This window comes from Jaculus jaculus, chromosome 16, assembly GCF_020740685.1.
Source record: "Jaculus jaculus isolate mJacJac1 chromosome 16, mJacJac1.mat.Y.cur, whole genome shotgun sequence".
NCBI lineage: Eukaryota > Metazoa > Chordata > Mammalia > Rodentia > Dipodidae > Jaculus > Jaculus jaculus.
Genome location: NC_059117.1, coordinates 1,075,655 through 1,101,472, shown reverse-complemented (window position 1 = coordinate 1,101,472; position 25,818 = coordinate 1,075,655). Strand labels below are relative to the sequence as shown.

General features: G+C 39.1%; 1 protein-coding gene across 1 annotated transcript in view; it reads right to left on the bottom strand.

Moving 5' to 3' along the window:
- Amph (amphiphysin) overlaps positions 1-25,818 on the bottom strand; it is a 183,928-nt gene that overhangs the window by 59,696 nt on the left and 98,414 nt on the right. Inside the window, exons 3-5 of the mRNA XM_004668847.2 lie at positions 20,015-20,069; positions 10,681-10,775; positions 8,524-8,619 (exon numbers count right to left, since the gene is read on the bottom strand). Of these exons, the coding sequence (XP_004668904.2) occupies positions 8,524-8,619; positions 10,681-10,775; positions 20,015-20,069 (246 nt within the window). The remainder of the gene's footprint in view (positions 1-8,523; positions 8,620-10,680; positions 10,776-20,014; positions 20,070-25,818) is intronic.

Below are 25,818 nucleotides of genomic sequence, written 5' to 3'. Positions count from 1 at the left end.
CAGGTTGGAACAGCATACCCAGTGGCATTGTCCCCTCACCTCCAATGACTGACTGCTGCTCTCACAACTCATAACTCACCACCCCATGGGGCATACCAGTAGCCCTGCTGAGGAGGGCTCTCTGTGTAATGGGGGCACAGAGGAAGAAAAAGACGATATTAACACTTGATGTATCCATACAAAATATATTCTTAATAAAAAAAAAAAAGGAGGGGAGCTGGGTGTTGTGCATGCCTTTAATCCCAGCACTCAGGAAGCAGAGGTAGGAGGATAACCGTGAGTTCGCAGCTACCCTGAGACTGCATAGTGAATTCCTGGTCAGCCTGGGCTAGAGTGAGACCCTACTTTGAAAAACAAACAAACCAAAAAAAAAAAAAAAACAGGAAAAATGCAGAAGTCTTCACATATACCAATGACAACATACTGAGAGTGAAATCAGGGAAATAGTCCCATTTATAATAACCACCAAAAATATGTGTCGGACTATCTCTAAACAAGAGAGTGAGAGAACTGTACAAGGAAAACATAAAAACACTTAAAAAAATATTAAGGACTACACCAAAAAATGGAAAGATCTGTCATGTTCAGATAGATTAGAAGTGTTAGTATTGCTAAAATGGTCATCTTAACAAAAGAAATCTACAGATTCAATGCAATTCCAAAATTCCAATCAAAATTTCAGCATCATTCTTCCCAGAAATAAAATAAATATCTTAAAATTCCTGTGTGTTGTGGTTTGAATTAGATGTTCCTCATAAACTTGTGTATTTGAATGCTTGGTCTCCAGCTGGTGGCAATTTAGGAGGTGGAGACTTGCTGGAGGAGGTGCGTTACTGGGGTGCACTTTGGGGTGTTACAGCCAGTGCCCCAGGCCATAGTGAACCTCTTTCTCTTGCTGATGTTGTCCACCTGCTGTGGATGAAGTGATGTCCAGCCTCTGCTCATGCCATGATTTCTCCTGCCATCATGAAGCTTCCCCCCTTGAGCCCAGAATAAAAACGTTCCTTCCATCAGCTGCTTTTGGTCAGGCACTTTATCCCAGCAACAATAAAATGAGGCAACAATGTGGAAGAGAAAAGAAGTGTCTTCAGCAAAAAGAGTACTGGTGGTTTTACAATATCTAATTTCAAGATATACCACAAAGCCATAGTAATAAAAACAGCATTGCACTGGCACAAAGCCAAAGTCAGAGTCTAACAGGAGCAGAGATGAGCTCTACTAACTACAGCCACCCAATCTTTGACAAAGAAGCTAAAAACACACACTGGAGAAAAGATAGCATCTTCAACAAATGGTGCTTGGGAAGCTGGATAACCACTGGTGGGAAAATGAATCTAGACCTTCTTCTCTCACCCTGCGCAAAAATCAATTATAAGGGATCTCCACATAAGAACTGAAACTGTGAAACAAGTAGAAGGAAGTAGAGAGAGCACTCCAAGAAATAAGTGTAGGGAAAGATTTTCTGAATAAGACCCCAATAGCCCAGGGAATAAAACAAACACTCAACCACTGGGAACTCATGAAACTAAAAAGCCATTAAAATCAAATAACAACAAATACTGGCAAGGGTATGGGGAAAGAGGAACCCTCATCCACTGTTGGAAGGAGTGTAAATTGTTAGACTACTATGGAAATCAGTATGCAGGTTACTCAAAATCCTTAATGTAGTTCTACCATATAACCCAACCATAGCACGCCTGAACATATTCTCCAAAGACTCTATACTTAAATATAAAGATACTTGCTCAGTCATGTTTGTTGCTTCTCTGTTTACAATATCCAGGAAATGGAATCAAGCCAGATTCCCATTAACTAATAGATGGGTAAGGAAGGTGTTACATATATACCATGAAGTTCTCTTTAGCAGTAAGGAAAAATGAAATTGTAAAAAAAAAAAAAATTTAGGAAAATGGTTTGACCTGGAAAAAGTTATAAGTGAGGTTACTTAGGCTCAGAAAGACAATTGCTGTATATTCTCTCTCATATGTGGAACCTAACTTGAAAGAGAATTGTTTGTAAATTGTAATAGTACTGGTCAGGAATCCAGACTGATGCTTGGGAGAGAAGTGGGGAGGGATTAGGGGAGGGTACAGTAGACTGGCAAGTGAAGGGACAGAATATAAGGGGTAAAAAAGTCTATGGAGGAGGGGCAGGAGAAAGGGAGGGAGGGAAGGGGGAGGGATTCACTAATGATAATGAATAAGTACTACAGAAATCTACTTTTCTTGTTAACTAATTAAAATATATACTTTCTTAAAAAGAGAGAGAAAGATAGATCATGTGGGGTGCTCGGAGTTCAGGACAGTCTTTGAACCACAAACCCTAGATTTGTTTCTAATTTTCATCAAAGACTTGAATTAGAGTACTGAGAAGGATAATTATTAAATTATTATATTCACTGAGGGAAGGACAGAGCTAAGAAAAGGCACCTATGTGGCTACAGATTCCATGTGGAGGGCCTGGGAAAACCATGGAAAAAAAAGAGAAAAAAGAAAGTTCAAAGAGATCCAGCCCTGCAGGGAGATGAAAGGGATAAAGGAGCCCAGGTGGGGAGTAAGTGCTAGGGGACTTTTTCCTGGACTTAGCGCACCACCTTGTGCATCTGGCTTATATGAGTCATGAGGAAGTGAACCTAGGTCCTTTGGCTTTGCAGGCAAATGCCCTAACCACTAAGACATCTCTCTAGCCCAAGGGTCTAAAATTTTGATTTTAGTCATTCCTACAGACTTATCATCCCACCAACTTAAAAGTTCTCAATTTTGAGATGGCTTAGCGGTTAAGCGCTTGCCTGTGAAGCCTAAGGATCCTGGTTCGAGGCTCGGTTCCCCAGGACTCACGTTAGCCAGATGCACAAGGGGGCGCAGGCGTCTGGAGTTCGTTTGCAGTGGCTGCAAGCCCTGGTGCGCCCATTCTCTGTCTTTCTCTCTCTCTCTTTCTCTGCCTCTTTCTCTGTCTCTGTCACTCTCAAATAAATACAAATGAACAAAAAAAAAAATTTAAAATAAAAGTTCTCAATTTTGCTTCTGAGGTAGAAGCTAAATTTTATACATAACGTCTATACAAATAAGTTAACATATTATATGTAATATACACTATTTCCAGGTAGCTATGATTGTAATTTTGTGGCTCCTTTGTAAAGTAAATTTATGTTTCTCAAATACATAATATTAGCCTTCTAGAATCCAAAGCTTAGGAGAGGACTCTATCAAGCTGGTGTCTATCCAAGGAAAACTGTTACCAGTACTAATCTTTTCCAGGCTTATGTTCATATGCAGGCCATTATAACATGAATTTTCTACTTATGCAGGGAATTAGGCAAGCCCAAACACTGCACTCCAAGTAAGACCTTTATAATAAGTAAAAGTACACATTGGTTACGAAAAATAATTTCATCTTGGAAATGAGTTTTTTTCTGACATTACCCAACTCTCTTTTCATTTATTCCTAAAAGACAAAATTAAGTGGGATTTGTGAATAAACATAGCTTGCTGCAAATTTGGGCAGGGATTTCCTGGATCTTTCTTCTCTTGGAGTCACTGGTTGGTATAATCGTGCTACTCTTGATTTGCTCTTGTATTTTTTAAGTTTATTTATTTGCATGTGTGTGTGTGTGTTTGTGTGTGTGAGAGAGAGAGAGAGCGCACACATGCTTCTGTATGGGTGTGTGACAAGAGTCTCTTGCTGCTGCAAATGAATGCCATACAGCTTTACATGGTGGTTGGAGAATTGAACCAAGATAAGAAGGGTTTCCAATCAAGCACCTTTAACTACTGAGCTATCTCCCCATTCCCTTTTTATTTTTAAATCTTATAAATTTGTGTCTTGTGGGCTATGATGGTTTCAAAGTGAACTCTTTGTGATATTAAGATTTTAGTCAATTCCTACTATAGGGAATTGAAAATTTCCCCTCAACCTGGTAGAAAAAGTAGGAAGAAAGTCTTGTGGTTCTCTTTGCCAGGGTTCTTGCCTGTCTTACCAGTCCTCAACCTCCATGGTGCCAATGATCCCCAACCTGTAGCTCTGCAGCCCTTTCTATGTTAGAAACAGGTGAGTTGGGGAAGTTCCTCTTATTGATCTGCATCCAATATGCATCACAGTTTGCATTCCAGTGATATATTTTGGTACATTTATCACCTCCCATGGTCTGGAAAATCTTTTTGACACATCCCAACTGGCTTAACACCAGTCATTCATTGAGATCCTGGGCAGAGAAGGGTGAAGCCCTTCAACAACAGTCATGGGCCAAGTATGCCAAAAGATTATAAAATTCAGCTTTTACCAGCATCTGAATATGACTCTCAAAGGAATAACTCTGAGCATAGGCCTGCACAACTGTTTTCAAATTCCCACAAAGGTCTTTATGGACATGCCTTCTATCCTAGGACCATCTTCAATATCTTCCAAACAGAAGGTAAAATTAGTTGGCCTTTGAAGAGCTAATATTCAATTACTTCTAAATCTGAAAACAAGGTAGAAAAGTGTGCTAGGTAATCCTGCTTTATTCACAAACAACAAGTAAAATAAACAATGTGGCTCATTTTCTTGTGCAACCAGCTGCTTACAAAGGATAGCTTACTAGGGCAGAAGTGACTAAAAGCTGTCACTCATTTGATACATTCATTTTGTGTTGGAAAAGTAATTCTTTCCTATATAACATTTGGGGAAATTTGGGCAAAAAAAAAAAAAGAAAAGAAATCTTCATCTTGACATGATGGCTCACACCTTTAATCACAGCACTAGGGAGGCTGAGGTTGGAGGATCATGCAGGTGATTTCAAGGCCAGCCTAGGCTACAGAATGAGTTCCAGGTCAGCTTGGGCTAGAGTAATAACCTGCCTCAAAAACTAAACAAAACAACAACATCTCTTAAGAACAGAGTAAACCCATATTTTTTTTCACATAATATAATTCCTATCTAAACCATTCAAGAATAAACTTAATTATATATAAGCTTAATTAAGTAAAATTAATTAATAGTAAATTTATTTTAAGTAATAAATTAAATGTTCCCACTGTTCAGTGAATTTCTGCAGATTAGAAAGTAATGTATTATACTTTTGAAAATGCTCTAATTTATTTTGGTACACTGCAGTAAATGTAAACTTAGTTGCTCATGCATGACTGCCAATTTAGAACCTAAACTACATTTTATAACAATAGTTCACAGCTGCAGGCCTTGCTGGGCTGGTGACATGCAGGCTCTTATGATGACATTGATTTCATATGACAAGGCTGCATAATGGGAACCATAACACAAGGCATCCTTCCAATCACAGCATGAAAAGTCAAACATCATGCCCTCATGAATGTTCCCTCACAACCATAATTGATGGGTTGCAGTAAATATTTGGAAATTTGCCTGAGGTTTGAACTGCACATGCCCTGTTGATTGGAATGGAAGCAAAGGAAGTCAATTATGTTCCATGCTTTGAAAATTCTCCACATGGTTATTTTTAATCTTAAATACCTTTTATGTCAATAACTTATTCATTACATAATCATTAGCCCTCATTTTATTAAGTAGAGTCTAATCTTACTTCTAAAATCCATTCATTGGATACAAACATGTAAAATAACTTGTCGATTTTACCACAATAAAAAATCTTTAAAGTATTAAATATAGTTATCTGCTTACTCTAAAACTGTCTTTCCTAAGTTCTTGACAAATATTTCCTGAATTATTTGTCCTGTTACATGGCTTTCTGATTCTCTATCCTGTTACTAGCTTCTGAATATGCTTCAGGTTTTTTTTATGTGGCTTTAAAAAAAGAAAGAGGAAAAGACAAAGATAGAGGAAAGGATTGTTTTGGTCTTTTCCCATGAGGCATGTAAAACCATGGAAAATATTTATTTTCAAAGCAGCTAGGAAGAGACCTCAGTCTTGTTAAGCCCTAAATTTCAGTAGTTAGAGGCTCATCTTTTTATGAAAACACAACCATGGGGCCCAAGAAAGAAATCGCTGAAGCAAAGTAAAAGTTGTGTAGTATCTAACATGGAGTAAAGGTTTACTAGGTTGTACAGTATCTAGCATGCAAGGATAATATACTGGCTTGTACAGTACTTAACATTCAGTGATAATATGAGCTGTATAATATCTAATGTGGACTGAGCTGATAAGAGAAGCCACTTGAATCCATCATGGTTTGTTCAATCCTTTACTTCTTCGTGTGTTTGCCTTTTCAATTTTGCCCCTAACCTAGAAAGCATCATCATTAAATAACTGCCTGTGGACAAGGCTCTGACAACAGAGAGCCTCATATGTTGCTTATGAGGCTAAATCTTCACTCCTGAACTCCATAGCCTCTCCAGGAGTTGACTCCTGAAGTCAATCCTGACCTTCATTTTGCTAAGTAACATGATGAAGACATATCACAGGAATAGAGACAAGTTGTAAAGTGCTATAAGTTTTCAGATAGGAGAACAGTTTTCCTTCTATTATGACTAATAAGTTGTTGGTTTTATGGAGATTTTGCTACTAAGCAATATAGGCCACAACAGAAGATGGCAAGCTGGCTTCTCTTCCTCCTGTAAATAGAGTCAACGGCATCCAGTGATCTAGTTTTGTGAAAAGCTAGAAGTTAGCTGAAAGGTCCCTGCACACTGGCAAGTGGGAATCAAGCAGGGGTTGGAAGATGTTCTGCTGGCCTCCAGCCACTTGCACTTTAGTCAAAGCCCAGAGTAAGTGGGTAATATGGCCCAAAATAGTAAGATAAGACAGAATTGTGGGCGGGGTGTGGTGGTTCATGCCTTTAATCCCAGACCTCAAAAGGCAGAAGCAGGAGGCTTGCTGTGAATTCAATGCCAGCATGGCACTACTGTTTGAGTTTCAGGTCAGCCTGGGCTATAGTGACACCTTACCTCAGTAAAAACTGGAAAAAAAAAAAAAAAAAAAAAAAAAAAAAACAACCAGAGTTGAGCCAACAATCAGCATTCCAACTTTCCATTGGTTTCCCAGGATAGGTGTTGTGTTGAACACTCTCAGGACATACAATGCATACTCTGGCAGCAGTGAAAACTTGAATGGCACTTTGATGTACCATACAGCTAGTTGCTACAACTCCTTCCTGAGATAAATGCATTTTTAAAAAGCCTAATCTTAGCTTCTTCCTTGAGAAAGAAAAGTTAGACATGTGCAGTGATCCAACTCAGGGGACTGCCTAAAGAACTGGCTTCAGTCTCCTATACTCAGCACTGACAGGACTTAGCACGTTCTAGATAACTGGGGATTGCTAAAAACAAAGAAAGTGAGCTGAGCAATACCAAATCTGAGAGGCTTCTGAATATTAGATAGGGCTGTTTTGTGAGGGTTTCTGCAGGGGGGCAGTGTGGGAAGATTGAGAAAGGTAGTGGTAAGAGACTGAAGAAGAGAGAGGTGGGGGGAAGGGGAAAAGGGGGAAAAGAGAATTAAGGTTAGCAAATTAAGAATCCAATGATGAAGGCCCACAAACACCTCCAAATCAATTCTGACATAAAATGAAGTATGTGCAGAAATGTGTGCTATGCAAATAACCCACTCTTCCTGTCACAGTGCCATTGACTTCTAACCTCTTCTAGCTCTTTGGACCATTTCTTTCCTCAGAAGTGTCTTTATTTTTTCAAAAAATCTTTTATTTATTTATTTTTGAGCAGAAATAGAGAAAAGAGAGAGAGAAATAGAGAATGGGTGCACCAGGGCCTCCAGTCACTGCAAATGAACTCCAGATGCATGTGCCACTGGTCCTTAGGCTTTACAGGAAACTGCCTTAACCACTAAGCCATCTCTCCAGCCCAAAAGTGTCTTTCTAAATAAACTGTCTCTATTCTGATCCCTATCCATGTATCTCTGGTCCAATTTCTTTTCTGGGACACATGAACCTAGAGAGCTCCCTTGAAGTGTATCAAATAAGTTGTTTAAGACATAACATTTTTAGGCCTACAGGACAAATGTATATAGATATTCTTATATCTTAATATTTTAATAATGAAATTTCTTCCCTCCTTGTGATAATTGTTTATTCCAATGAAAATCATCCAATGTATATAATAAAAATGGTTTGGATATAATGATATTGGAATTTTTGATACTTTGACTTTATTTCTACAGGATGTAAAAGACCAGTAAAGAAAAAAAAATGAAGCAGTTCTCTAAGGGGGGTGGCAGTTTGATATCTCTAGCTAAATTTTATTTCAAATTTCCAGAATAGAGTAAAAATTCCATGCTTAAATGAAAAGTTACCAAATGTCTTTCATGTCAGTTTAAAGACTTTAATTCTCCTATCTCGTCCATGTTGCATTAACTATATGACACCATTCAATTCTTCCCTTTTAAAAAATATGTTATTTTTATTCATTATTTGAGAAAGAGAGAGAGAATGAGTGTGCTAGGGTCTGTAGCCACTGCAAACGAGCATGCATACCATGTGCACCTAGTTTTACGTGGGTCCTGGGGAATCTAACCTGGGTCCTTTGGATTTGCAGGCAAGTGTCTTAACCAGTAAGCCATTATACCAGTCCACAATTCTTCTCTTTTTTATACACAAAGTACCTTTATGTCAGGAAACTGGCCCAGGTAGGTGTCCAGTGTCAGCAAGGACCCATCCACTAGTTTTTGATGAAAGTCTTCCCATAGTACATCACATTTCTGGAAAAAAAAAAAAAAGAGAAATAAAGAGATGGGAAATGGGTCATGTCAATTAGATATAGTTTTAATAGACTGCTAAACTATTTGAAGCCAAAAACTAGGTATTTCCCTATATAAGATTCCCTATATAATATTTCCCTATATAAGATATAAAGGATATGAGTTACAATGTAATAAAATTTCAAAACAATTTGACCACTGTCCTAATTAATAATATAGGCTAAGAGTTCACATCATTCAAACTATATCTCTGATGCAGAAGCTTGAAAACATTCCTATATATAGATTCTGGAGCTAAGAGAGAAGTCCAGTGAGCCAGCTAGCTTATCTAAAGAAAGCATGAAATTGGACCGACTCACACAGAAACAACCAGACACTGCTAGAGCCTTTCCAGTGTGATCAGAAAGTTCCATCGTATTGGGAAGAGGCTGATCATTCATAAGCACGAGGGAGATAAGCTATTATTATGAATGGACTTCCCTGGGTCTGTAAGCTTGAAACAAATCCCTTACTCTCATAATCAGTGTCTGGTTTGGATGTTCATCCCAGCAACGTGAAACTCTCTACTGCAGATGGCAAGGAGAGGATGCTAACTCTTGTGAAATTCAGGGCTCTGCCACTCCTCTCCAATAAGGCATGAGCCCAGCAACATCCCATTACGGATGGAGGAGGAGCTTCTGAGACTCATCCTCCTATAGGAGCTACTGGCAGTTAATGGCTTCTGGGGGAGCAGGAGTCATGTTCTTCAATGATGTGGCCACTGGTAAGTTGTCCTTACTCCAGTAAATAACCTCACCTATGTTCATGCAAACAACCCTAATTTAACTCAATGGGTCACCAAAGCAAAATAAGCAAACAAACCAACACCAACAACAAAAACTGAATACAAAACAAAACCCAAAACACACAAGTAGAAATTAGGGAGAATGGGAAGAGACTAAACGAAGGTAATTAGGAGGTGACCATGATCAAAATACATTTATGAAATTGCCAAGGATAAAATAATAGCCCTTCCCCCACAAAAAAAAAAGGAAATGGAAAATGAATGACAGTTTTGTGGGATTCACTTCTTGAAAGACTTTGGAAGATGGATCAGGACAAGAGTGTGCTCGCCTCGGTGGTAAAGAGACTATGACCAGAGTGAGGGTGGCAGCATTGTCACTCGGCACTGTCTGCACCCTTTTCCAAGGACACAGGATGTTCGGCTCATCACATTAGACTTCTCCTGAGCCTTTGCCCCCTCTTCTGGTTCAGGTCTCCTCTTCCTGAATGAGCTGTAAACGACTCACCCGAAGTGAAGGCATGACAACTGCTTGTTGTATCAGTGAAGAGCTCAGAGGTGAGACCATTCACACATTGACTAGGTGACCTGAACATGAAGACCTCAAGTATGTCATCAGCAGTTACCATTATTTATCTCATTTTGTAGATAAGGTGACAGGAGCCCAAGAAAGCTCAAGACCCACCCAAGGTCATGCAGAGCCATTCTTTCTGTCCCTTCCATTCCATTTTCCGCCAAGCAGAGAGAGCTCTTATTCACCCCCTCCCTGAAGGCTAGGTGGCCCTAAGCTACAAATGCCATGGCAAGTGTTAGGGCATATGTTGGGCCAAAGATTCCCTGAAATTCAATTTCTTTCCTCATCTGATGAGGGGACTTCAGGCTGAGCAGATGGACCATATGGGTTGGTCCCAATGGAATGGAGCTCTTGCTTGCATTCAGGTAGAGTTAGCTAAAAGAGGAATTAGAATGAATGGGTGAAATTACTACATAAAATGACACCTTTAATATGGTTCTGCTAGAAATAAGCTGTTATGAAATGTAAGTATGGAACAGAAAAATGCTACTGTTAAGTTTGATAAAAACTAACATTTAACCCATCTCTAGGTAACCCAAATGGTTTTATAATCACCTTCACCTCTCACTAAGTCTGTGGCAGTCCATGCAGCAGAAAGTCACATTCCTTTCTAAGTGCCTGGTCTCTCTTTGTAAGTGGAGTCTGGTAGTGGGCAGCATGCCAGGGTAAGTTCCCAGCTTCCCTTAAGCGGCTGCTTGTCTCTTACCTCACCAACCATTTTCACATCTTCCCGCCCATACCAGTCTGGCTCGTAGACTTCGTGTAGTGACTCAGTGAGCTTCATGGAAGCCTCTTGCATGCCTGACATCAAAGAGAAGCAACTTCCATTACATGGGATGGGCAAGACATTGCCTTCTTGTCCCTGCTTTGTTAAGTGATATAACAGTCTCGAACACTTCCTAAATACTGAAAGAAAAATTGTGAAGATATAACCACAACTTGTAACCACAGCCACATTTTCCCTTGAAAATTTCTGACACATTTTCTACCAGTACAGGATGAGCGAACACTGGGTGTTGGAAAAAAATCAACATTGTCCTACTCCAAAACTTATAATCATGTGTGCTCTCATCTGCTGTCACTCAGTTGACATCATACCATAAATATCTACAACACTAAAACTGTCCCAAAACTGCAAAGTTCTAAAAGTAAAATGAATCCCGAGTTAAGTATAAGATATGCAACCTTCTCAGAAGCAGGCAGAAACACTATAAATAGGACTTCAGGTCATAAAAGGCGATGAAACATCCTCATGGAGGTGTAGAAACAGCCGGAGGTGATGCAGAACAACCCTAAATCCAAGCAAGGAGAACACTTTCTCTCCTGATGGGTGACCAGTGAGGTGATGCCACACTATCTCAAGTGTCATACTTACCAAACCCTAAAATAAGTAAAACCTGTGCCAAGAAATGCATCCCTCAGATCCACATCCAAACCCAGTTAGAAGCTGCTCTGCATCTGTAACAGAGATTCAAAAAGGTTTCTGACATCTTCATTAAGCCTATGTCTGCATGACTAACAAAACTCATAGAGCTATGTAGATCGGGTCTTACCACTGTTTTTAGAGAACAAGTGGAGAAAATGGCACTGTAGGATAAATGGCCTTTATGAAGAAAAGTAAAAAGAAGTACACAAGCTTAAAATAAAATTATCTAACACAAGGCCAGGCGTGGTGGCACAAGCCTTTAGTCCCAGCACTCAGGAGGCAGAGGTAGGAGGATCACCGTGAGTGAGCTCAAGGTCACCCTGTGAGTACATAGTGAATTCCAGGTCAGCCTGAACTAGAGTAGGACCCTACCTAGGAAAAAAAAAATTATCTAAGACAAAAGGCTCAATATTACAGTAAGTTTGTCTGCCAGTAGCCAAAAATAACTATCCATTACTGTGTGGATGAATCGTGATGGCTACTTTGGAAAAAAGCCATTTTAACAGAGATTGTTTTCAGGGTATTGACTTCATAGGAAACAAGTGGATGGATATCCAGGTGAGCTGGCAAAACCTTGCTTCCTATGGGCATGAAGACGCACAGAGATTTTCTTTAATTTGTTTTATTATTTATTTGCAAGAAAGAAAGTGTGTTGGGCATGCCAGGGCCTCTTGTTGCTGCAAACAAACTCCATATACATGCTCTATATGTCCATATGGCTTTATGTGTGTGCTGGGAAATCAAATGTGGGCCTTTAGGCTTTACAAGCAAGTGTCTTTAACCACTGAGCAATCTCTCCAGCCCGTGTGCAGATATTTTAACAGCTGAGAATTACTTTGGTTTGAATGTGTCTCCCCAAATTCATGTTTTGTAGACATAGTCCCCAAGCAATTGTATTGAAATCTTTAAATAGAAGCCTCTACCATCATGACTGGCTTAATGCTGCAATGGAGGGAGCAGTGGGGGGTGGGGTCTAAAGAAAGATGGTGTCCCCTATCTCATTCTGTCTTGTGCAGACGATGCCTTATACTATGCTCTAGTGCATTAAGAAGGGTTTCACCAGATGGGTGGACCCTTGATGTTGGACAGCTCAGCCTCCATAACATAAGCAAATTAAGTGCCTGCTCCTTATCAATTACCTGGCAGTATGCACACATGCATGCACACACACAAAATACTTTGAAATGATTAGTAATTTATAAGTCTGTAGAGAATCAGAACTAGAAGGATTATTAATTTTTGTTGTTTTTTTGTTTTGTTTTGTTTTGTTTTTGTGGTAGGGTCTCACTCTAGCCCAGGCTGACCTGGAATTCACTATGTAGTGTCTGGGTGGCCTCAAACTTACGGCCGGTGATCCTCCTACCTCTGCCTCCCCAGTGCTGGGATTAAAGGTGTGCACTACCAGGCCCAGCTTAACGTTTTCTTTTGGATGGTGTCTTTTCCCTGTTTTCTGAATGTTAGCCTTCTTCAAGGTGTTTAATTTCCATTTGTATCCAAATCCATGAACTTCTGTTTTCAAGCTGTGAGACTGGGTGCTCAGACCACACTGAAGTGTGACCATCTCATATGCAGAGCCTGAGGGCATGTGTTCCAGTCAAAATGACATCAATTTAAATATATTATGACAACATTGCCAGCAGTAATAACCCATCAAAATCATGTTGAAGGTAAGGTCCTGAGCAGATGGAAAATAGCTGATTAAGAAGCCAGAAGCTGCCTCAGAGGAAAGCAGTCAAGGCATAATTTCTGAGTCTTACAGACAGCAGGTACAGGAGCAAATGTGGAAAATAACAGGCAGTTGATGATGGGGCTCAAGAACAGCTGACCCTGGGGACTGGAGAGATATCTCAGTGGTCAAGGTACTTGTCAGTGAGGCTAACAACCTAGGTTCAATTCCCCAGTTCCCACATGAAGCCAGATGCACAAAGTGACATGCATCTGGAGTTTGTTTGCAAAGGCTGGAGGCCCTGGCATGTCAATTCTCTCACTCGCACTAACACTTTCTCTCTCTCCTTGCAACTAACTAAATAAAATAGTTTTTAAAAGAATAGAAACCCTAGCCTTCGGTCATCCTTGCACATAGCAAGTCATATGCCACCATTATTTATGTCATTAATGATGTCGCCATAGCCACACAATCTAGAGAAAGAGCTGTGTGTTCTATCATCCCCATAACTAGCCTACAGAGTCACCACATGCTAATAAGGCCCAGCTCCAAATTTCTATTGCATATAACTGCCTGCATTTTATACCAGTGCCTCTAGGTTCGTTTCTGAAACAAACTGTTCTCAAAACGTGGCACAGCTGATTTGTGTACTTCTTGTGCACATTACTCAGTTGCCCCATCTAGAAAATGGAAAACAGCTGTAGGCTCTCCACTCTCCCAAAGTAAACATGTTATCAATGCCCTGATTCTGCCTGGTTCTGGAATCCAGCCCCTTCCTCCTGCCCATGGGCCTGACTTGCTTCCTGCTCACCATCTATTTCTTAGGTTACATGAAATCTAACCCTTGGAGATGGCTCAACAGAGCACATGGCCCACAGTAGACATTCAAATTTCAGCCATCCTTATGGAAAGTATTTGGAGAGGCAACATGGCATAAGAATTCAGACTATTATTTGCAACCAGTCAGCCTTCGTAAAAGACATTGGTTCCATTATACACCATCTGTGTGATTTTTTTAGGCAAATCATTTATTCTTCACTTATTCTTCAGTTTTCCAAAGTCCAAAATATCGATAATTACCTATACCTGTCATAATGTTACATTGAGAATTCTATGCAATGAAGCAAGCACAAAATTTACTTAAAGCCAGGCATGGTGGCGCATGCCTTTAATCCCAATACTCGGGAAGCAGAGGTAGGAGGATCATTGTGAATTCAAGGACACCTTGAGACTACATAGTGTATTCCAGGTCAGCCTGGGACAAAGTGAGACCCTACCTCGAAAAACCAACAACAACAAAAACAACTTATCTCAGTACCTAACATAAAATTGCTCAACAAATGATTGGACTGGATTTATTATTAATCTCCGTGCAGTCTCATTTGCTCGAGGCTAAATTCTACAAAATCTCAATATTTATTATTCTAAAATGCTAATTTAACTGTGTGATTTACTATTTTGAGTATAAGCACTCCCCTCCCCACTGGGAGAATAAAATACCAAGGTGATAGGACACATAAAGCACATTTTTAAGGACCAGAGTATGTATTGGGGTTACTTATAGGAATGTGGGTGACTCAAAGGAAGCTGTGTCACTAGAAAGCCCAACCCAGCATGAATACTGAGTCTCAAAAACAGACCCCTGGTACCCCTGTACAACTTGCAGGCAGCTCCATCAGTCTCCTCTCCCACAGTGATTGTTTATTGCTTATGAAGCCTTAGAAATAGGCTTTGTGAATCATGTAACTTTCATGAGCTTCTTGAATCATGTAGGCTTCCTGAGATTCCTAACTGTCGTGAGCATAGCTACCTCCTCACTCCAGAAAAGAATGTTCCAATTCAGCAGAAACAGCTACATATGTAGCTAGATCCAGTGGCCAAGAAAAGATGAGTTTGTTCTAGGGCCAGATCCACTGCCTTGCCACTCACTGTCAGGATTTTAGATTGTTTAAGTTTCCTTAAGTTTTTTCATATGTATATCTGGCACATGGAGCATTTTCCCCTCATGCACTCCTATTTCTCTTCCCTCCCATTAGTCTCCCTTTGTTCTTCAGTTTTACTTTTTCTTTCATGACATATATATATGCATGATATAGATAGATAGATAGATAGATAGATAGATAGATAGATAGATAGATAGATAGATAGATAATACAGATAGGTAGGTAGGTAGGTAGGTAGGTAGGTAGGTAGGTAGGTAGGTAGATAGATAGATAGATAGATAGATAGATAGATAGATAGATAGATAGATAGAGGCATATAGATATGCATGTATATAAAATCTAGAAACCACAAGTAAAAAAAAACAAATTTGTTTACAAACATTGGATTAATTCACTCAATATGATTATCTCAATTTGCATCCTACAAAAATTTAAAAATTCACTATAATAATATAATATCCATCATTCTGACTTTGGATAGCTAGGTTGGTTCTGTAAGTTAGATATTGTGAATAGTGCTGTACTAGGCACTGATGTATAAATACTTATGTGATATGTTGGAGCATTTTGGGGCAAATACTCAGGAATGGTATAGCTGGGTCATATGGAAAATCTATGTATAGTCTTTGAGAAAACCCCATACTGACTCCCATAGTGTCTTGACTAGTTTACATTTCCACCCACAGTGCATAAAGCTTCCATTTGTCCACAGCATCACCAGCATTTGTATTTGTTTTTCCAGAGACTACCATTCTGACTGGGTGAGGTGGAGCCTCAGCATAGTTCTGATCTGCATTTCTCTGTTGGTGAATGAAGTTGGACATTTTGCACGTTTATTGGACATTTGTCTTTCATTTTTGAGAACTGTTCATCTGATGCATCCATTTATTATATGGATTGCTTGATTTCTTGTTAGTTTTCTGAGTTGTCCATATATTCTAGGTATTAATCCTCTATAAGGTGTATGGGTAGCAAGGATCTCTCTCCCATCCTCCAGGTTGTCTCTTTGCTCAATTAGCTACTGTTCAGGAGCCTCTGAATTTCATGAGGTTTCATTATCCAATTGTTGGTGCTATTTCCTGTGTAGCTGGAGTCCTGTTCAGAAAGTTTGCCCATGCTGATATCTTTAAGTGTTTTTCTTTCCATTTGCAGTTGATTTTGTACAGTGAGAAATAGAGACCTACTTTCATTCTTCTACACATAGATATCAAGTTGTGCCAGCATTACTTGTGGAAGAGGCTATCTTTTTTCCAACCTACTTTTGCAACATCTTTGTGAAAAATCAACTGCATAGGTGTCCTATTACAGTCTGTTGGTCTATGTATCAATATTTGTGCCAGTACCATGATGTTTTCTGTTACTATGCCTCTGTGGTATAACTTGAAATCAGGCATGGTGATACCTCTATAGAATTATTCTTTTATCTTAATCTTCCTTTGGCTATATGAAGTTTAACATTTTTCCCATTTCTGTGAAGACTGACATTAGAGTTTTGATTGGAATTGCACTGAATATGTAGTTTTATTTACAAGTCAGTCTTCCTTTCTAAATGTTGCCCAGCTTAGTTTTCTTTCTGTGTCTCTGTACTCTGGTTTCTCTTTAAATGCCTCGGCTCCTTCCTGCTTCCCAGTCATCTGGCTGCTTCTCCTACCTGAGCTCTCTCCAACAGCTAACTTTTCCTCTAGCACACTTAGCTATTAGGTGACCATGTTCACTTCCCTTCTGGGGCTACTGAAGAGCAAGTTCCTTGAAATGATCATTCTTTATCTAGTCTCCCACCGTCCATGGAATTAAAAATAACAACTAACTAATAATGCTAGCTCCAGTCTCCCACCCTCCATGGAATTAAAACTAACATCAACTAACCAATAACTCTAGCTAACTAATACTAATCCTAAAGACCTACATAAGTGACTGCCACCAATAAACCAATGAAAACAAAAATGAAGAGTAAAACCCAAATAACTCATTTTATAAAAACTCAGTTTGAGATGTTGGGGAAGGGTATATTTAAGAGACAAGCTGAGGGGCTGGAGAGATGGCTCAGCAGTTGCACTTGCCTGCAGAGCATAATGACCCCAAGTTCCATTCCTCAGTACCTACATAAAGTTAGATGCGTAAAGTGGCACATGCATCTGGAGTTCGTTTGCAGTGGCTAGAGGCTCTAGTGTGCCCATTCTCTCTGTATGTGTCAGAAATAAAATAAAAAAAACTAAAAAATAAAAATAAAAAAGGTAGAAGTTGGGCACTGCAGAGATGAGAACACAAGGCACTCAGTGGCTCAATCCTTCTTTCAAAGTTGCCTCAGGTTCCAGAACTTTCCAGGGTCATAGCCTACTCTATATTGCTGTAAAAATACGGTATGATGTTGAATGCATTATGGTTCTATATGGCAGTTAGTTCTTTGTGAAAACAAAATTTGTCTTCATATGAAATCCCTTTGCAAAAGCAAATTATGATCAGTTTAATGCAGATCTCTGTGTCTGTGTGTTTCCAAACACAAAATGTGTTCCAAGGAACATTAATAATTCTTCATGACATTTTGAGAAGAAAGCATTCTCTAGTCAAATAACTCAGAGAAAGCCTGCTTACCCCACAGCTTATCTGGGGATCACATTAGCATAGTAAGGGCTCTCAGAAGTTCAATTCATTTAAGCATTCATTCCAGACAACTATGGCTATAGTAATTTCAACACAGACCTCTTGTTTTGAAGTATTGCTTGCTAACATAACTCAGTCAGCAGAATCTAACAAGGAACCAAACTCAATCCTTCATACAGAGATGTGGTCACCAGAGGTAACATGCAGACACATCCTGAAGGAAGCAAGGGTTTCATGCTCCATCCAGCTCCTCTTTGGAGTCAATGCCTTGCCCAAGTGGATTCCTCCTCTAGACCACATGAAAGAAGGAAATTGCCATTACTCAATTGTACAAATGAGCCTGAGTTGGTGAAACCAATATGTTCCCATTGGTTCAAAGACAGTGTAAGAAAGCATATGAAAGCAAGAACTGATTTTTTGTTCTATATCTCATTGACAAGGCATGTGATCTCGCATGAGCTCCTTAATGTTTCTGCGCCTAAGTTAATCTTATCCATAAAATACAGATAATAAAAGCACTTGCCTCAAGAGCTCTCATGAGGTTTAGAAGTATATGCCTGGCATACAAAAAGGTTGCATATATTTTAGTTTTAACTCAATTTCTTTAACGATTATCATTATGACTGGTTTTTTCATCATTTAATTACCAATATTTTTAGTCAATTTTACACATTTATATTGAACAGCGAGAATAAAGTCCTAGGAATGAAATGATAGGTCAAATGTCCAAAAATAAGCAACACTCACTTAAAATCTACTGTCACAATGGTCTCCAGGAAAGCTAATCCTAACACAATTTTAAAGAATGTATTTGAACAGTCAAAGGAAAACTTATGCTATCTCCTTTTGTGTTTATTTAATATCAGTTAATAATTCATGATGATAAGCATTTTTCACACAGTCCATGGGAAGGTTTTTTGTTTGTCTGATTGTTTATTTATATAGTGTTGAAGATTGGACCCAGGGGATTTTATACATGTTAAGCAAGTTTTCCACCTCTGAGCCACATTGCCTACCTCCCTCCTTTACAATTTTATTTTGAGAGAGTTTCACTATGCTGTCTAGAGTGGCCTTGAACTTGTGATTCTCCTGCATCAGCAATTCTTCAATAACAAACTCTCTTCAAATATTTTGTTCATTTTTTTTTATTAAGAATCTGATCTTGGGCTGGAGAGATGGCTTAGTGGTTAAGCACTTGCCTGTGAAGCCTAAGGACCCCAGTTTGAGGCTCAATTCCCCAGGACCCACGTTAGCCAGATGCACAAAGGGACACATGCATCTGGAGTTCGTTTGCAGTGGCTAGAAGCCCTGGCACACCCACTCTGCTCGCTCGCTCTCTCTCTCTCTCTCTCTGCCTCTTTCTCTCTCTGTCACTCTCAAATAAATAAATAAAAATAAACAAAAATTTTTAAATAAAAAAAGAAACTGATCTCAACTTAGTTTACTTACTGAGTTCTTTATATATTGATTCAATTTCATCAAATATATTGACAAAATTATAATTTTAGACATGTTTGGATATTCATGAGGTCAAATCTCTTGATCTTTTTGGTTTGTGTCTTTTATGGTACGTTGTTTACTGTGTTTCATTCTAGCACTTTAGAACCTTTCTGCAAATGCATATTTAAATCTTTGTTTAGAATTGGGAAATAATAGGGGTGAAGTTGGGCCTCTTGTGCTTTTCTAAGTGTTTGGACAGTTTTCCCAAGGCAACCTAGAAGATATTCTATCCTGTCTCCACTCACTTCAAGGTCTTCTCCATCTATGTCATATTGTGAGCTCAGAGCAGGGAAGCTGGTTAAGAAGGTTGAACCATATAACTGAGCATCCCTCCCATGGCTCTCTTTCCTCCTTCACTGCTTCTCTGTCTAGTGGGGCAAAGGCCATAAACCAATGCCAGGGCTTCTTTGTTCCCTACACAGTACATTGACAGGTCTCTATGCAGAGCTGGATTTTACAAGTCAGAGGCACTCCGTGGCCATGTTTTCCAGGAGCTCTTCCCCACTTCACTACCATTCCTGGATTCTTCCAGCTAGAGGGATTGAGTCTGTGAGTATTCTATTCTTGGGACCTTCCCTCCCTCAGGCTGGAAGCAGCTGCAGCTTTGCTTACAAGAGGTCTGGAGCTCGTCCTAGTTACAAGCATTCCTAGAAATCTCTGGCAGGTGGGTGACATTTATTCTTAGCTTCCAGAAGAAGGAAAGACATGTATTTGTCTTTGTGTGCTCTGATTATCATCTCATGATAATTTGGAGGAGGGTAGAATGAAGCACCTATGCTCAAGTACCCTACTTGCCAGAAAGTCAGACAGCTTTATAATTAACAATCACGCCGGCCTCTTACAAATTCCAAGAATGATGTGTGCTTAGCAACAGATATCAGTAAGCAAGGTGCATACACATTACCTTTGATTGCTGCTAAATATCCTCGCAGTTCTCTCTGAAGTCGGGTACCCTCTGCCTGAAAGATACATAAGCACAAAGATGCTAAATATCTTGCCTGTATTTTGTGTACAAATATGTAAGAAGCAATTAGATTCAAAGTTATTACTGCTAGAAGCACAGGCTTAAGAACATAAATATGTAGGCACAGACTGAACAAGATAATAAGCTCTTCAGTCCAGATATATAGAGACTTAACTTAAAAGAAGAAAAGAAGACAAGTAACATTTTGATAAGTAGGAAATATCCACTGAAGAGCCTCCTATGTACACACTCACCAACTGACACTTCTTTTAATTTTGGCACACAGGAAATAATAATACAGAACTGATGACCTCTACACGATATGGTGGCAGCTAGTCACATGTGTACTGCATCGCGGACAATCCAGACAGAGAACTACTGTAGTTGTATTATATTTTCCGTGTATGATGTACAAAGATTTCCAAAACTTAACATAAATATATGTCAACTCATTATACTTTCATAGTGATGTTACACTCAGAATGTTAAAAGATTATATCTTAATATGGTTTTATAAAATGTGACATTAAAATCAATGTCATCTATCACCTATTTCTTCAAAGGCTTTTAGTGTGGTTCCTAGAACATCTTTTAAGAATGCTTTTTTTTTTAATTAATTAATTAATTAATTTATTTATTTATTTGTGAGGAGAAAGAGAGTAAGGACTGGCCCAGGCTGCTTGCTACTGCTATAAACAAACTCCAGATGCAAGTACCACTTTCTGCATCTGGCTCTACATAGGTACTAAGGAACTGAACTCATGTTGGTAGGATTTACAAGTGAATGCCTTTAACTGCTGAGCCATCTCCATAGCCCCCTAGAAAGTTTTAAATCATGTATATAATTGAATTTCTATTGTGCTCTATGGAAATGTTGATATAAGAATGCTTGCCACGGTTTCAATTCCCCTCAGGGATTCTAAGACTCATATTACATTCCAAGTCATTTAAATTGGGGTCAGTACAAGAAATTCTGGTGGGAAAGAGGCAGAAAGAGGCAAGGAGAAACAAGCTAACCTTTGTGGAAAGTGGACCCCACTGGGCAACTCAGTAACACGTTGCCAGTCAAATATCCTCCAGTTTACTCCACATAAGAGCCAAGGGAGTTGGGCATTTACCCACCAACTGTCACTCACTGGTCAAGTGCTGCTTCTGGGGTACAGTAATGCCTGGCATGCCTATTCATGGCAGAGCATTCTCTAGTAAGCAGAGAAAACCCTCAGGCAAAGAGTTGTCAAGCTGGCCACTATAAGTCACTATGGTGGTCTGAGGAAAGGTGACTTGGACATGGCTGAGCACCCACAGCATCTGCCAGGATACCACAATGGAAGACAGAGACACTACCTACAGTTTAACAATGCAGTCACATAAGCTAACTGCAGAAAGAACTATTCCACCTCGAGTTTAATACAATCAGCTCTATTAGTCACACTCAGTGCAACAAGTGTCTGTGCTTGCCGAAAATTAAGATTATGAATATGATTATAAGCAAAATCCAGTAGAACTGAAGTATCTAGGCAAAAATTGCATCATGAGACACATGACATCTTGTATAGCCATTCAAAGTATTTTGGGGATATAAAACAACCATACAATGCCCATCATAGTCCATCATATTTAAGTATAGACCATGATTATACAAAAATACTCAGAAAAAGCTGTTTACCTGAGGATTATAACTGACTTGGTGTATCCCTACAACATTTACAGAGTGCAAGAATATGAATAGTATTCCTCTGGAATCTATGTAAAGTTCAGAAAAGTAGTCTGTATTTGAGCAAGGATCAATCTATTCTTAAATCTCTATAAACTATGTTACTATCAGATAAAAAAGCTGAGAGCTAATGCATTTGCTGACACACATGAATTTAGCTAGAATTGTTCTTTTCAGAAGGGATAAGGGACATTAATAGCACTCTAACCAACTTACTCCCTTCCTAGTGCCTCAACACAGTTTATGATAAAATCTTCAGATTTCCATTGTCCTGAGGAGCCATTCTGAAACCTAGTGTGAAGGCAAAATGCCATAGCTGAAAAAAAATTGTGGACAAATCCAGAATAGCAAATTATTGTAGAGAATTATGTCCACAAAGAAAAGGAGAAAAGGTCAGTGAGGGACACTTGAAAAAAGTTAGAGAATGAAGAAGATCAAAGAAGGAAACAGTCCCCAGTATCACTAAGAAAAAACCTGGAAAGAAAGAATTTTCTGCCCACGGAAATCTAAATATGACCATGGTGGCCTTACCTTCCCCATAGCTTCCCTTCCACAGACTCAATCTCCCACAGTTAACCACAGCCTGAAAATATTACACAGACAATACCAAAAACATTTATAAGTTTTACATTATGCCATTGTGATTTCCATCCGAAACCTGGTGCTGTTCTGTTCTATACCATCTTGGAATCTAGTACCATTATGACCTGTATCATCCAGAAAAATGAACTTGCCTTTGTTCAACAAATCCACATTGTGTCGGTACCAAAGTCATTGGTCGCTTTGTAGCTATCTAAGTTAGTAGATCAACTGTCAGTTATGGTGTTTTGCTCAGGTAACTCCTGCTTTATCTAATAATGGTCCCCAAGCACTAGGACAGGGCTCCTGGAAACTCAGGTATGCCAATGACAGGCCATAGAGTTCTTCTCTGACATGCAGTTCTGAGTAGGAGAAAGAAAACTAGTGTGCTGAGCTTCTAAGGTCTATAATAAGTTATTGTTGTTAATCTGTATTGTGCCTAATCTATAAATTAAACTTTATTATACCTGTGTATGTATAGGACAAAAACAGCATTATGGGGTATGCTATAAATCATATTGTTGCCAAAGGCAAACAATAATGATTTATTAAAAGAGAAATGAGAATCTCAGAATAGATATTTTTAATGGAATACAGTTCAAATTTTATACTACTAGCTTAAATAAACAAGTTTAACTTAAGCAGAAAAATTAGAGTCCAACAAATGACTTCCTTTTTTCCCTAATTATTAACACTTAAATTTTCCCATGAGTATCAGTGTCTCAGGAAATGGAAATGTATAACCCTTGGAAAAGTAGAAACAGTGTATATGAAAGCTGAAAACTATAGGTTTGGGAGATTTCATTGTTGTCAATCTCTCAGGCTCATATTCATAAGATAATAACATTTCCTGACTCGGGAACATCACAGTTGTTTGTAGGACTTTCCTTGTCCCAGGAAATGTGGACAGACGTGATATGTACTACTTTCAAACCACAGCCATGCACGACATCACACAGCCCTGCTGTGTCTTCTCCCTCTGACATAAGCCCCATACTGCTGTAGACGAGGGCTGCTCTTCCACCCCGGCTCCCAGGGCAAGAGGTGCAGCAAAGCACTCTTCACACACCCACAAGTGAGAGCTCCCGTCTGTGTAGAAAGCCATGGAGACACTGTAGCCCAGCATAGCATGGCTGAAGTGGAGAAGCCAAACCCTGCCACAGACTCTGGAGTTGCTGAGAAGTGCATGAAGGGATTGACAGAAAGAGTTCAAAAAAGAAACCACCTCGTAAGAATTCAAGGTAATGTGGTTGACGAGACAATGGGAGCCCAAGCAATAGACACAGAATGTCCCCAGAGAGAGTCCAGGCCCAGCATCATCTGTTCCCACAGAGAGCATATGGCTTAGAGTCACATCTGAAGTCAGACATGGTTTTCCTGGACAGATTTAGACCCAAACCATCTAAAATTTAAAGCTCTAAAACATACAATTTAGGAGGATTTGGATCCGGCAAGCCCATGCTACTCCGACTGGGGGAAGTGTGGAATCTGCAGCTTGTCCCAGGACACATGCAGAAGGAGGACCAACGGCACCGTGAGGAGGCCAGAGCTTCCCATGTCTGCTCTCCCTGCTCCCTTCATGAAAAGGCGTGGCAGTGTTGAGCTGAGTCAAGCCTCACTTTCTACCCAGAAAGATGCTTTCCCCTCAGAAAGACCTGCAAAGTCTGCAACAGAAACTGATGGTCATGAGTCATGGGATAGTTCTAAGTATCTGGAAATAGCAAGAGAGCAGCAAGAAAGAGCATTCTTTTCCAAGCATCTATGGAACAATGTATATCATATGAAGCCCACAATTAAGTCATTGCCTTTTTCTCAGAACAAGAAAGAAAATTAATAGTTTAGGCTCCACTTCACACAGTAGATTCATCTGGCCAAAGGCAAATGATAATGATTTATAAAAAGAGAAATGAGAATCTCAGAATAGATATTTTTAATGGAATATAGTTAAAATTTTATACTACTAGCTTAAATAAACAAGTTTAACTTAAGCAGAAAAATTAGAGTCTAACAAATTACTTCCTTTTTCCCCTAATTATTAACACTTAAATTTCCCCATGAGTATCAGTGTCTCATAAATTCTTTAATAATAACCACATTAAACTTCACCCAAGATTCTTCCTGAGTCCAAGACGTGAAAGGCTCTGAAGAGAAGTCCTTCAAGACAACATGCCACACAGAATTCAAGTAGAATGCAATTTACCTAAAATCTTATTTTGTGTGAACCATGGATGATTGTAATTAATAAGTTCTACAGATATATATATAAATATATATATGTGAGGGGGGTGTTGTTTTTTTCAAAGTATGGTCTCACTCTAGCCCAGTGATATGGAATTCACTATATAATCCCAGGGTGGCCTCAAACTCTCAGTGATCCTCCTATATCTGCCTCCCAAGTGCAGGGATTAAAAGTGTATACCACCACACCCAGATGGTTTTATATATACATATATATATATATATATATATATACACATATATATATATGTTATGCATATGCACACATTCTCATTCAACATTCATCTATAACATATGCTAGAATATCTGCCATTAATTAAGTAGGGATAATTGTATCTCTCTAAGGCTTTATTTTCATAGCCCCCTTTTGTTTTATCCTATGCAATTTAATAATATTCTACCCCATGGCTTTTCTTTCTTTCACTTACCTTGTCCTCATTTCCCATACTCCATCTACACTTGGCAACAGTGTAATGTTGCCTTTTTTTGGAAAATGTCTTACCTGGGTTTGTTTACAAAGTATCACACCATTATGATGCTTGTTTCACATTTCTAATGAGTCTTCCATTTTTTTTAATATTTTTACAAAGCCAGAACTCCATTTGTCTTTGATTTTAATTAGCAAATAATTATTACAGTATTCAGATTTCATGGAATCTGAAGTTAATTACAAATTGTTCTGATCATTACCATCTTCACATCTTCAGCCATGAGTTATGTATTTTCTGTGTGTACATGTGTACAGAAAAATAGATTCAAATTCCTATACCTGTGAGACTACATGCCTGTATTTCCCCATATGTTTCTTTATGAAATTCAATACCAGATAAGATAACATTATTTCTTATCTCCTGCTCACACTCTGTTCAGGGCTGATGGCAACATAAGAGCAATGGAAAGTATTGTAATTAAGTTGTCTAAATTGGCCAGTAATTCCTCTCTTTGGACAGGAGCCAAGAAGGAACTGCACCTACAAAATTCCTTGCCTGGTCATACACTGGAGTAGATATCAACACAGCTTAGGTACTGGCCAGAGGATCTTTAACTTTTTCAATTGAATCATTTATCAATTTGCCAGGAGTCACCTGCTACTTCTGGACCAATTGGTCCCCCAGGGCTCGCTTTCCCAGGGCTCGCTTTCTTCACACACAGCCTGAGGAAGTTGTAGTTCTTTTCCTTCCTCATTAAAGCTGATCTCACCCACTAGTCCCAT